Source organism: Cavia porcellus, unplaced genomic scaffold (genome assembly GCF_034190915.1).
Source record: "Cavia porcellus strain 051 isolate PalLab524CR breed Dunkin Hartley unplaced genomic scaffold, mCavPor4.1 scaffold_11, whole genome shotgun sequence".
In the NCBI taxonomy this organism is placed as follows: Eukaryota; Metazoa; Chordata; class Mammalia; order Rodentia; family Caviidae; genus Cavia; species Cavia porcellus.
In genome coordinates, this window is record NW_026947494.1 from 28,044,796 (window position 1) to 28,058,978 (window position 14,183).

Below are 14,183 nucleotides of genomic sequence, written 5' to 3' on the forward strand. Positions count from 1 at the left end.
CCCTTGGGCCTCCTATATGAACTCACACAGGACTCTACAGTGAGCGGGGCTTCAGGCTTGGGTTGGCTCCTTCAGATTTCCAGCATGATTTGACAACTGACTCAGTGGGCAGCCATCACAAGTTTACCTTGTAAATCCTTATATGTCTATGTATCTCACACTAAATCTATTTTTCTAGTGAGCACTGACTGATACAAATATTTTGAAGGCACTTTTAAAAACCATGTTTACACCACAGTTACAAAATAATGACAAAATATTATGCTTATCTTGCCAGCATCATACCAACATATCAGGCATTATACATATATGTTAGTAACATTAAAAAATGGGAAAATTAATACATAATTAACTTGAGGATCAACCTGGAATTCCTCCCCCACCCATTTATTCAATGACTTTTTTAGCTTCTTTAATGAGTGAAGGAGAATCCCATGATTGGGGTCCTAATGTACCAGCCTAATGTGCACACACTCAGGGACTCCTGACCAAGTAATCAAAAAGAGAGCAAAGAAAGTAAATTATAGCACAGTGGTTCTCAAACTGTAGTCCTCAGACCAACAATGTCAGCATCTTTTGGGTAATAATCTGAAAGGCAAGATTTCAAGTCCCACCCAAGATCACCAAATTGGACACTCAATAGAGGAACACATTCATTTGTACATTGACAAATCTTGTAATTGTGACTGTGAAGCACACTAACATTTGACTGCTAGTGGTAGAAATTATGAAATACGTTATTTAAAAGACACTCTCAGAGCTACAGTGTGTCTGTGTTATGGGTAGTCTGCACTGGTTGTTCAAGTGAGTTCAGATCATTTCCAGGATGGCAGTTCATTTGGTAATGTGCATAGGAGGGACTCCTCATGTTGGATCAGGGGAAATACCTTAAGATGGCAAGTCTCACAATGGCTCCAGGTACTTAATTGACTTATATTTCCTTGCTCCTTTGTTCCTTCAGACAAAAGCCTTCCAATTTTGTGATTTTTTCAGAACAGAAAAATTTAGAAAGGAGAGTGGTAGAATGCTGTCAGGGAACAGACTGAAATTGTAGAGGCCAGAACTACTGTGGAAGTATAAGCAATAGACCTTTTCCTCTGACCAGAAATATCTGATTGCCTATCTTTAATAACCTGCAAATGGTATTTTTTCTGATCAGGTATTCTAGGTTCCTCTGTAAATTCTAGACTTGAAGAGGTCCAGGCAGGGTTCAGCATATATGGAAAGCTTGGAGGTTTGAATTCAGAGAAAGGGATTAGCAGTCACTTCATGTATTTCAAAGTCTGGCAAGGGAAGGAAGAGAAACAAAATATACTGGGTTCCAGTTTTTATCACCTTTCCACCAGGTGGAAGTTACTGAGTGTATTTGCTAGCTATTGATACATCAGTCTGTGGCAAAATGAAATCCCCATACTTCATTAAAGAATACTAAACTTGTTTTCATATAGCAAAGTAAAACAAAGACCCAGCAAAACCAGGCCCCTCACCTGCTTTTACGAAGAGCAAATACATATACACACACACCCTTCTTTTTATTTGTGCAAACAGTGATCTGGACATTTAACTGAAAGACTGAACTAAAATTGTACTATGTGGAAGGGTTCTTACCTTTTCCCCAACCTGACTGCCTAAGTCTCAGATAAGTATGTGAGGCTCTGTCTTCAATGGTTCTCAGCAAAGTGACCCTTGTTTGAATCATTCCATTGTATTTATTTCCCCAACAGGAACCCCAGTTACTCAATGTATACTCTAGGAGACAATGTTGTAATAAATTATTGCATTGCCATGGTTGCAACTACACCAATAATCTTCTGGGTGAAATTTTCTCACTATCTGGAAGTATTTGATCAGCTTAGCTTCCCTCATAAAGGATCAGGCCATCAAACAGAAGCCAGTCACTGTCATGACACAGGTGAGGTCTTCATGCAGGAGACTGCGTGAAACACCACCTTGCCTTAGGCAGTTCATAGCAGAGGATGCCTTCTTATTCTAGGAAACCAAAAGAGTAGCCAATTCTCACCATATCCCCTTATCATCTTAACATGATCCTGAGAAATATGGTCCTACTTTCACCTTAGCACCCTGAAATCTTGCCATGAACTTACAAAATATGCTCTTGCCCTTATCACACTTTCTTGACCTCTGGCCTGAGGCGGAGGAGCACATGCCCAACTGAGGGTAACCCCACAATCATCATAATACCATTAGCTTTGGAGAGTTTTGACCCCATACCATCTGGGCATTGGCAGCCATGATGGTTCCCTCCATGCCCATGTAAAGTAAGAAATGATCCCTCCTGATGTGATTGTGGAGACTTTCATTTAATTGGGCAGAGTCCTCTTAGGTGGTACCCCAGATCCCACAACTCCATAAAGTTCCTAATAAATACCTCAAACCTAAAGCAGGTAGGTCACTCTGAGTGAAACTCACTCTTGAATTTTCTCATCTGCTGGCTCCTTCTCTGAGGAATGCACTTTCTTTAATAAATATTTGTCTTTCTTACTGTGTGTCTTGCTCTATTCTTTGTTTGGGATACAGAGGGCCTGGATATGGGTGACTGAGACCACCTAGGGTGCCATACCTGGCTCCAGGGCTCCACGTGCCACTCTTCACAGGGCTCTGGGTTACAGCTCATGCTCAGCGGGGGAGGAAGGCCAGCTAGGAACTGGCAGTGAAATGGCCTCAGGCTTCGGTGATGGTCCCAGCTGTCCACGCACTGAATCTCACGGACTTTATAGCCCCCACTGCAGTTTCTGGAGCACTGTATGGACAGCAAAAGCAAAGATGATACCTAGATCCTTGGCATCAGGCCTGCATTCTTCTCCACTCGGAGGTTCCAGGCTTGAAATTGTGAAGAGGGATTGTAGTTAGTTCGAGCGGGCCCTGTTTTCCTTCATACCCACAGGAGAGGGTGTTACACAGCAGCCCCTTCCGTGAGGGCTCCTGACATCAGAAAACACGTATGAGGGGGTCGATAACTGACGTACGTGGGTAGGAATTATGGTTTTATTGCTTGTGAGTCCTTGGATAAGTCAGAGAAGTACTCTTAACCTAGAAAATGTGAGCCCCCTAAGAAGCTATCTCCACCTCTTCTCCCACCCATGGAGAGCCTTTCACTCTGCTCTTCCCACACACAGCCCTTCTGCAGCACTCCCTAAAACCTGTAGTGTGTTGGAGATTACACAGCTCACTGCAGCCTGCAGGCTTCCTTTGGGCCAGGATACTGGGGGGCCTAGGCTGTCATCATCCAGAACATGGTGTCTGGTCTTTATAGACTTCTAGTGCCATCTGGATACTTTCTAGTGCCCATGTTCAGGTGGTGGCATGAGGTAGGTGTGATGGCGACAGACACTTGTTGGGCTAACAATGTGTGCTCATGGTGACAATGCCCTTAATGTTCCATCCTTCACTCTTGGCATTGCCTGTACCTGCTCCTTCTTTAGATTTCAGTTTAAGTGAGACACCTTTTAAAATGAGAATTCTTCTCACATACCTTATCTAAGTAAGCTCTTTCTTTTATTTATCTCAGCTCCTTTTCTGTTTTTGTTATAAGGACTTGAGAGGTAGAACAACTCATTTATGCTTGCTCTGATCAGCACTGTGTCACAAGCACCTACACAGGGTCAAGCATGGTATAGATATCCAAAATGGACTTAATGAATTAAAAAATGGTTATAGTGGAACAGTCACAGCTGTAGAGTTGTGAATGAAGAAAGACAATTCCTTAAGACCTTTCAGTGGAAGTAGATTCTCAAATAGTGCACCCCCTTCTACTGTCTAGGAGACTACACTAAGTCACTTGGCTTTAAATTATGCTCTTTCACAAGAGAAGACAGGGGACCCATGGGACAAATGGGTAGATGGATGCTCTAATGCCTCCATGAATCAAGTGTGGCTAACTTCTCAAGTATAATCAACACTTACCAAATACCTCCCCCAAAAGTACAAGCTAAAAACTTCATTTCCTGGCTTATGCAGTAAACACATATAAGATAAACTAGCTGTCAAGTTAAAATTAGCTGTAGACAAAAATTTAAGACATTTAAGACATATTATTATAGCCACACAGAGCATCCATTTGTTGAACAAGATAGATTTCCAGAAAAGAGCACATGGTTAAAACAAGAGGGCTCTTCATTAGGAAAAGGGGATTTTATAAGCCATAAGTGCAAAATGGGGTTTTATTTTTTGTTTGTTGCTACAATACATTATTCCTCAATTTAATTTTCTAATTAGCATTCTTTTGTCAACAGCATGTTCACATCCAATGGCAAATTAAATTTGCTAATACACTTAAGTCAGTCACAAGGGAAGACAGTTATTAAATTTATGATTTTCCATTCCATTTTCAAGATCATGTTGGATTCAGTTAGCAAAAAAGAAGAGGCAGCAGCATATTCACTCACTGCATTCTTTTTATGTGTGGCAAGATGGCATTTGAGACAGTTTTTGCTATGTAGTTCAGACTAACCTTGAACTTGCAGTGATCCTCCTGCCTCAGCTACCTGAATGCTGCGATTATAGGCATGTGCCACCATACCTAGTTTGACTCACTCTGCTTTTAAATTGTTTTCTTTTTGTGTGCTGAATTCCAACTGTTAATTCATTTCCTTACTGCCCTAAAAAGTCACTTGTATTCTTGATTGTTTTTAAAATGCAGTTCCCGTGGGCCAGACTGAGGATAGGAGCCAGGCTAATGGATCCGAAAGAATGGCTCACACCCTGTGGAAGCAAACAAGCCTGATGCTTTGTAGTTACCACATCAGTTTGTTTAATTGATGTGATCTGCAAACCACACTGAGTCAGAATTAAAAATAATCTTAGTTATGGTTTGCAAAATTTCAAAGAAATACATGAAATGTTCACTCAAGAAGTGCATGGAGCTGTGAATGATGCATAGTTTTGGTGTCAGAATTCAATTTAGGGGTTTTCAAACACATCTTTATTCACTCATGAAATAATCATTCCATGTTTATTCTCTCAGAAATCACTTTTACTCCTCCACAAATTTTGTTTTGAAAATGACGTGTCATACAATTGACGCACATATTTATTATGTACTGTCTGCTTCTTTCTGAAAAGCTTTAATTAAAGGGATGACATATGCCCTGCCGATGGTTTCTTAGGATTGAGACTGTGCAGTATGAGGTTCATAGTCCATTGTGAGTTAGTGGTGTGAACACTCCAAGCTTTGTTTCCTCATTGGTAATTCTGAAGTCCTGTTTCAGGCTATTAATGAAATTGTTTTTCTAAAGCATCAGTGCAATGCTAAGCAAATGGTGGCACTTTGTGGGTCCTGGCATTCAGGGAAAGTCCTTTAAAGTTCATGGACACTCAGCACCTGTCTGCTTAGTACAAGAAAGTAAACACCTTTTCCGCCCAGTATTCCACTGAGAGAGTTCACTGCATTATTTCCTGTCTACTAGCCTCCTTCCCCAAGTTTAGAACTCCAGAGGTCAAGAGGTTAAATGCCTAATAGCCAGATCTAACCTATATGTGTGGCTCAAAATTTGTTCAGAACAGTCTTCTACCACTTATAAAGTTATTTTGCACACTGCTCTAGTTAGGATCTGGGAAGGCCCATATGTTGCAGGTTTGTTTATCATCTTGGTGCTTTGGGAGTTGATGAAATGGTCTAGGGGAGGGTCTTTGAGTTATGGGCATATGCTTTTGAAAAGAACGGTAAGACTGATCTCTTCCTCTTTTTGCCAGTCATGAGGTCAGGAGCTTTCTGTCTACCACGTGCTCCCTGCTACATGATGCTGCCATAGGCCCCAAAGCAATGCAAAGAAAGAATTTGCCATGAACTGAATCCTCTAAAACTATGAGCCATAACGAACATTTCCTCTGCAAATTGATCATCTTCAGTATTTATTACAGGGATAAGATAACTAACACACTTTTGATCCTTACAACAACTCTACAAGGTAAGTAGAGGCAGTATTATCAACTTCCTTTCAGAAGTGAGTAAACAAAAATCTCCTAAGAAGTTAGATGAATAGGCCAGTTGTAAATGATAATTAGTAAAAGTAAGAATCTGCTTTACTACTCTATGTTTTGGAAGTTTCTCTCCAAGTGAACTTGAAAAAGGTTAACAGAATTGGTGAAGCTGCTGGCTGCAGTGACTCACGCTCCTAATTCCAGCTATTGGGAAGCTGAGGCAAGAGGATCACACATTCATGTTCAGCCTGGACAAATTAGTGAAACTCTGCCTCAAAAAAGAGAAAGGCTGGCGATGTACCTCAGTAGTAGAGCACTTGTCTGACATGTACAGGCCCTGAGTTCAATCCCAGGAACATTAAAAAAAAGAAGTTTTACTTGATCATCAAGATTAACATTAACTAGGATTGAAACTAAAGTTATAGTAGTATGAAACAGTAAAAAACAGAGCAACTGACTATCAATAGTTAAATAATTTCTTTGACATAAGGTTTATCTGCCTAATACACTGATAGAAGAACTATTTTCTTTGATAGGAATGAAATGACTTTAAGGATTAGATTTTAGATGTGGTGGGAAGTAGTTACAATTTTGCAGAGTTTAATGATGTGTTGTCTACAAAACACTTGGGAGTGCTATAATGTGTTTTTGCAACCTTCCTAGGAGGGTGGGAGGGAAGCAGTGTAGGCAAGATGCAGAGAAGAGGAGGAGAAGGAAAAGGAGGAAGAGAGGGTAGAGGAGCAGGCGAAAGGTGGGGAGGGGAGGGAAAGAGAAGGGAGGAGAAAAGAAGGGAAGAAGAAGAAAGGCAAGGGGAGGGGAAGGGAAAGGGAGGAGAGGGGAGAGAGGAGGTGCTGGCTTGAGAAGGTCTGACCAGAGATGAGCTCTTCAATCTCTCATTCAGAGTTGATGCCAGGTAGAATTCCCCAGGCTTGAGTTGACCTTTGTGAAGTACAACCTATTTCATCCATCAGTCCTTTCTATAAGCCATGTAATTTCCAAGAAAATAATTATTCCTAGCAAGAGGAGAGAAGTATTTAGGACTTGAGCATCTGGCAAGGTCAGAGATACATGTTTCCTGGATTCCTGAGATTTTTGAGGATATGGAGGAGAATCTGTAGCTAGGCATTCAGTCATTGCTAGTTTCTGATTGTGTTATGAGTTGGAGGAGGGGTTTAAACAAAAGCCTGTATTTATTCTTGAAAGAAAAACAGGAGAAACAGTGAGGTTTGCAAGTTTCAACAGAGTGAAAGGTATTATGATTTGTGCCTAGATGTCCCTCCAAAGCCTCATGCAGTCATAGGGACAGGGTTTTTCAGAGGTAGCTGAATCTAGAATTTGTGAATGATTCAGTGCTGGGATCAAGGCTGGGTGACTGCTGGATCAGTCCACTGACAGAATTGGCAACCACCCTCATTCCAGCAGTCTGAATAAGATAAAAGGGGCACAAAGAGGTTTGTTTTGCTCCTTTTGCTCTTGCTGGTTTTGCTGTCTTCTGCTGGCTCAACTGGCAAGAACTGTTGCCCCTTTGCCATGCATCACCCTGCCTTGGTGGAGACAATTATGGACTAAACCTCTACAAACTGTGAACTAAATAAACCTCTCCCTTTTTAACTTTGGGTGTTGGGTATTTTGTCTGATCAATGAGAAAAAAGTAACTAAGATAAATGGTAATTTTCTCAAGGGGCAAACTCTCTCCCTAATCTCAGAGCCTTACTTTACAGAGGTGTCCTATGGCATATCTGTGACAGTCCAAGCTCCTGTGAGAAAAGCAAGTCACTCAAGAAAACCAGAGATATCCAGTGACATTCCTCGTGGTCCTGTTAAGAGTCATGATCTTTCACTAGACAATGGACTAACATCTAGGGTCATTACCGTCTCCAAGTTTCTGGGGTAGCTCTAGCTCTTTCTTTCATCTTTTCCTGCACCGAGCTGTCATGGTGGGCTTCTGGAGAGGACAAGGACTAATGGGGAATCTAGGTCTTCTGTGGCAAAGATGCTGCATGCATAGCTCTTATCCCTGCTCTTCTTACCTGCTAGTTGACTGGAAACCCCACCATTCACTAGCATCTTGTGACTCTGGTGGGCCACTCAATGTCTGTTCAGCCCCTTCAAGGTGAGAAGTAGATCAGGGCTGATTAGTGCCCTAAAGCTCCAAGGCTAAATAATCTGATAACTTGACACATTCATTTCCCAACAGACTCTGCAGATATCACAGCAAAATAAATAACCACAGTCAGGTTAACAAAGCCAGCAAAAATTACTCTTTAATAATGGACATATATTTTGAAAAACCTAATTATTTTTTATATCTTGGCTTTCTTTCCAATTTAGGTCTGGCAGATTAAACTGTGTACTTTTTTGTGAAGAGCTTCTGAGCTGTAATTTAATTCCAGATGTGATAATATATAATTGTTCATAATAATGCTAAATTGAAGTAATTTAGAAACAATACTGCTGATGGACAAAGCAATTAATTATGCAAATTTAACTTTTTATTCCAGTTTATATTGTAAGAGAAAGGACAAGCAGTTAAAACTGTGTGGGTTAATAAAAACTGTACTTTCAAGACTTTTGAGGATCTTGGCCCGTGCTTAGCACCTGCGATTATTCTTTTATTATTTTCTAAAAGAAAAGAGGCAGAAGGAAGGCGGCAAGATGAAGAAGAAGAGAAAGCACCTTCAGCAAGTGCCTGTGTAAGATTCCACCTTATAGATTACCTTGCTCCAGTTTCCCACTTTCCAGCCAGCACAGGGGCGGAGGTGGCATCTCTTAGCAGGGTCAGGCCTCTGGAAGGCCATGCAATCGGCATCCACCTGCGTGCTGCACTTCACACTTCTCCAGTAGGCGCCCAGCCCACACGTGGTGGAACACTGCAGGGAGGAGGAGAGAAGACAGAGGCTGGGTGCGGTTTCCATCACTGGGATCTGGAGGAAGGGGCTGTCGTGTTCCAGCTGCTAACCCAGCTCACAGTGTTCAAGTGATATTATTGCTGAGACCCATGCCTACACAAATCAGCCTGAGTCTCGGTGTGGGGCTCAGGGACCAATAGTATTAAAACATTTTTCTCCAGCCGTCTTTAGGAAGTGGTGGAGTTGAGAACCCCTGACTTGGTATGTAGGAAAAAAATCCAGTGCAGTAAGATGGGGTTTCTGCTTCCTCATCCTCTTATATATATGTTTCACTTGGTGCAAATTCTTGTATAATATATATATATATATTTATAGAATGATAATACAGCATTTTGGAGGCATCTTACTGAGTGGACAAGTCTCCTCTCTAAACTTTATTTTCTTTACCTACATACAGTGACACCAGTCTACATCACATAGGAAGGGATTAGTGAAATAATACCATTGCACTGTTAGCTGGACATGAGGAAAGAGGTAGATGATGGGGTCTCACACCCACTCTGGGCATCCCTGATATGAAACATGACAGTGTGCCTGCAGCCCCCTTGGCCTTCATGCCAGGACGATATTTCAAAGGCAAACATATTTCCATTTGCGCTGCATTCTTCTCCTAACATATACATATATGTATAACATAATTGAATCCTTAAATGCATAGAATGTGGAATCATAGGGAAAAGTAGAAATATCTTACATTATTTTCTTATCCAAAGGCTTATTTATATAGACGTGGTCTCATATCTTCCTCAAAATTCTTTAGAATTTGATTTGTGTCTTTCATAACCTCCCATCCTTCTACTTTGTACAGTATGTATCCACATAGCTGAGATGATAACAGCCAAAGTGCATTGACCACAGACTGTACCAGTGGTCCTGCTGTCCATGCTCCCTTTCATCTATTTCTTTGCAAAGGGACTTCTTAGCTTCTCTCATCAAGAAGTGAAGTCTGTTTTCTCAGCTCTTGAATTGAGGATGGCTTTTGTTTTAGTTGACAGGATGCAATGAATGATGTGCTAGTTGTGAAAAGGTCTTGCTTTCTATCCTAGCCCTTCAGTCCCTGCCTTAGCATAAGATTAAACCTGGACTACCTAATGCTGGAAGATGAAAGTTTATGTGAAACAAACCAGGTAGCCTATCTCAGGCCATTCCAGATTAGCCAGCCTTCTGCTGATCCCAAAGCAGGTGACTGACAAGCCAGGTTGAGATCAGAAATCTTTCATCTGAGGGTACATTTACAGTCCTGCAGTTTCTAACAGTGTGATACATTTTTTTGCTGTCTCCTAACTTTCCAAAAGCTGTAAAACTGATTGCAACACTAGGAGCTCCCTCCATCAGGGGCTTTTTGTAAGGACTTAGGGAGACTGTCCATTTTCACTGCAGCACACACAGTCAATGCTCTATTAAACACCACACACCCGTGAGCACAGGATCACAGGCCCCACCTTCCAGGTACTGGAGACAACAGTTTAGGAACCGTGGTGAAGGTCATATAGCCAGCATACTGTTAATTGCATATTGTGATATGGAAGGAAAACATGGCCAAATCCAGAAAAGTTGTCGAGGCAAATTTTCAGGCCAGCATTGGTCTCATTAAATCTCAAGTGATGGCTGTAGTTGTTGTATCACATTTATATTGCAAATAAATGCACACTGTCTCGGAGACTCTGAGTCTAGTCCTACTCATGAGTAGAAATCTGTTTAATTCTTTTGACAGCTTATTTGGGCAACAAACAGTCCAAATCAAAGCTGGGAGGGGGAAGCTCATGGACCATAGTAAAAGCAAAAGTGGGATTCTGTCAATGAGATTTTTATTTATTAAATTAGTTTTAAATTGGGAGCGGGAAGAGGGGTAAGAAAAGAGAGCACTGGAGAGGTAGGACAATGGCTTTATTTTGTTCTTCCTTGTCACAGTTAGTGACTTTACAGGAATGGATTGATCAGGTCAAGGAGCAGGTACTGGGGAGTCCCGAGGGGAACTGATGCTTAGAATCACATCAGCATCCTGTGATGACTGCTCTGAAAGGCTGTGGAAAATCATGCTGTCACTTTCATTCTACAGAACTGCACAGCGTATATCTGACTGATCCAAGGGATCTGACTGAATGACATAGCAATTCAGGGAGAGGTGAATTCCTGCCGAAATAAAAGCCCTACCCACGTACCCTGCAAGGCGCCTATGTTTTCTGTTTTGTAAATATAGATCAGAGCGAACACTTCTGGAGTACTTTCCATGCATCTGACAGTCTTCTAAGTGCCCTAAAAGCAGTTATTCCTTTTAGCTTATAATTTTATGAGTCAGGAATTATCATCACTCCCATTTTACAGATGAGGAAACTGAGAAAGAATACGAACATACAGTTAACAGTGAGTCAAGATTCAAATCTAGAAAGTTCAGTTTCAGGCTTTATGCCTCTTCATACTGTTAACTTAGTGTTACACCGATTTTTCATTTTTGAAACCCTATTTAGTAAAAGAAGTATGCTATTTAGAAGGGGAGCAGTGTTGCAATGCAGGACAGAAAGTTGGAGTGTGTCTTAGGAAGAGTCCAGCCAAAGCCTAATGAACTTTAGACATGCCTTCTTGGCTTAGAGATCAGAGAGATTTTTGGAAGAGGAGGCTCAAAACTTGATCCTGAAGAATAAGTAAGATTTGAAAGGGTAGAGAAGGGGAATCCCCCCCGCCCAGCAGAGGAAACAGCATGAATAACAGCACTGGGTGGGGAGAAGGGTCTCTCCAATCTCATTAAAAGTTCTAACATAGAACTCTATCTGATGACTATCATAGACTTTTGAAAGCTCCGAATTTTAACTACAATTTGTTATTTCCCTGGATCTCAGAGTTTAAATTGTTCTCAAAGTCACCTGGGACTTGCAGATTGTCAAATCCAGTAAGTCCACTGCTGTCCCTTTTCCTCCTAGACATTGCCAACATCAAATTTCTTTGTGTAAGTCTTAAAACATTAGATTATTCTTTACTACTTTTTCTCATGGGTTCTCTTTGCCAGTTAGCTCCTTAGTGTGGGTGTTTTCCAGAGTCCCACCCTTGGCCCTCTGCTCTCGGTAGCCTATAGCTTTGGTATTTGGTAACCTCACTAATCTCCCTTACTGCTCACATCTACCATATTTTATCTATGGTTCTTAACTCTCTCAAGAACTTTAGATTATATACACAGACATCTGCTAGCTATCATTTGGATATGCCAAAGACTATCAATGAAACCCAATCAATCTGCAAAAGCCATACACTATCTAAACTGCTTTGACTGCAGGAAGACAGAAAGCCTGTGTATATGCCCTTTAGGGTAACAGCATGTTTTCTAAGGAGAGATACATTTTTAGAGTGATATTTAAAAAGATATCATTCAAAAAAAACCTCCACAGATTAATGCTATTTCAAAATATCTAGCTCTGGACTGAAGCCACTGTGTTGATATCATACAGACCATTTGTCCCTGTGACCTCAAAAGTGATTGTGGGTGTCTTCAATTTATAAAATATGCTCTTGTGAATTATGTATGAGATTTTCTCATCTTTTAACCCAAGACGTCCACATAACTGGTATTGCTTTTATAGGTAATAGGTCCAAAGAAGAAACAAAGGCACAGAGAATGGTGGTGTTTCCTGGTTTTCAAAGCAAGTGATCCTGGGTTTTGATATCTGTCTATCTATCTGTCTGAGTTCAAATCCCTGCTCCATCACTCATAGTGTACATGATTCTGGCTACTTAACTTCTCTTATACTCACTTTATTTACCTTTAAACACAAGGAAAATATTACCAGTCTCCTATGATTGTGATTAGGTTTAAATAAGCAATGTCATGCTTGTGAGCATAAAATCATGCTTGTAAACCATGCTACCTGCTTTGCAAATGTTCAGTGTCAACATCTTCCTATTGCAGAGAGCCCTTTAGAATTGAATAGGAAAGAAATAAGACAAACATGTGTGGTCCATGAGATCTGTTTCTTTTCAGCAAATTAGATTGCTGTAGCATGAAAATCTCTTTTATCCCTGAAGCTGAATTCTTGTGAATAGAGATAATAAGATTGTTTACTCATTGATAGAAAATGTGATAATTTACTTTAGAAATAAATCATCGAGTTCCAGAACAATGGCACGGCCCAGGGAGACTTTAAGATCATCATTCCCAGTGGTTAAGTGGCTGCCCAGCTTGCAGCCACACTAAACTAAGCTCCAGAGGTTTTGAGGCCTGCCTAGACCATGCCCAAGGACCTTTGTTCAATCAGGGGAACTGAGGACACACGAGGTGAGTTCCAGCTCCTCAGCGCCAGCCTGGGGAAAGCTTTGAACCATCACCCACAGTGGTTGGGAGCCCACCAAGTTTCCTGGAACACTGGAGGTGGCATGGGACATTCAGCGGGCCTGACTGGACCACGCTCAGCAACCTCTATTCAATCACAGAAGCCAACAGCACAGGAGGCAATTTCCAACATGCCCAGGGGAAGCTTTGGAACATCACTTGAAACATGGAAATACAGGAAAATGACAAGACAAAAGACCAAAATGCAGTCTCAAACCTCCAGCCCATCCCAAGAAAGCCTAGGAGCCATGTACATAGAAGAAATATATGCCATACACCTGAAATACCTGAAATAATAGCAACTGAAATAAAGAAGCAACTCCAGGAAGCTATGAAGGAATTCAAATTAGAAAGAATATCCCAGGTAAAAGAAGAAATGATAAACATAATGAAAGAAATGCTGAACATATCTAAAGAAGACAGTTAAAAAGTTAGAGGAACAATGCAAAAAGATAGGAACCCTGAATGAACAATATAAAAAACAAATAGAATACATGAAGCAGATTCAAAGAGATATAAGGAAATCAAAAATTTCATTGAAAGTTGTCAAAACTGCCTCAACAAAAGTGAAGACAGAATTTCAGACCTCAAAGACAAGATTGCAGCTAGTGAACAGGAAAGGAAAGATCTTTTAAAATAAAACAAGGAATCAGGGAATAATAATTCAACAGCTGCAAGATGATACAAAGAAAAACAACATAGGATCGATAGGGATAAGTGAAAAAGAAAGGGATAACACATATGATATCAAGAGGCTATTTACAGATGTGATAGCTGAAAATTTCCCAAACATAAGAATGGAAATTGACATATGGATTAGTGAACCATATAGAACTCCAAATAGCTATAACCAAAATAAAATTATACCCAGACATATAATAATCACCATCCCAGAAATCCAACATAAGAATAGAATATTGAAAGCTGTTAGAAACAAAACATAGATCACCTATATATAGTCTTTACCCTTTATTATGTGTGCTGTTTTTCTTCCTTTCATTTGAGATGCTAGCATA

The 14,183-nt window shown here is 40.7% G+C and overlaps 1 protein-coding gene across 1 annotated transcript in view; it reads right to left on the reverse strand.

Moving 5' to 3' along the window:
• Adamts12 (ADAM metallopeptidase with thrombospondin type 1 motif 12) overlaps nucleotides 1-14,183 on the reverse strand; it is a 286,768-nt gene that overhangs the window by 17,672 nt on the left and 254,913 nt on the right. The window contains exons 20-21 of the mRNA XM_003470179.4: nucleotides 8,658-8,810; nucleotides 2,582-2,761 (exon numbers count right to left, since the gene is read on the reverse strand). Of these exons, the coding sequence (XP_003470227.1) occupies nucleotides 2,582-2,761; nucleotides 8,658-8,810 (333 nt within the window). The remainder of the gene's footprint in view (nucleotides 1-2,581; nucleotides 2,762-8,657; nucleotides 8,811-14,183) is intronic.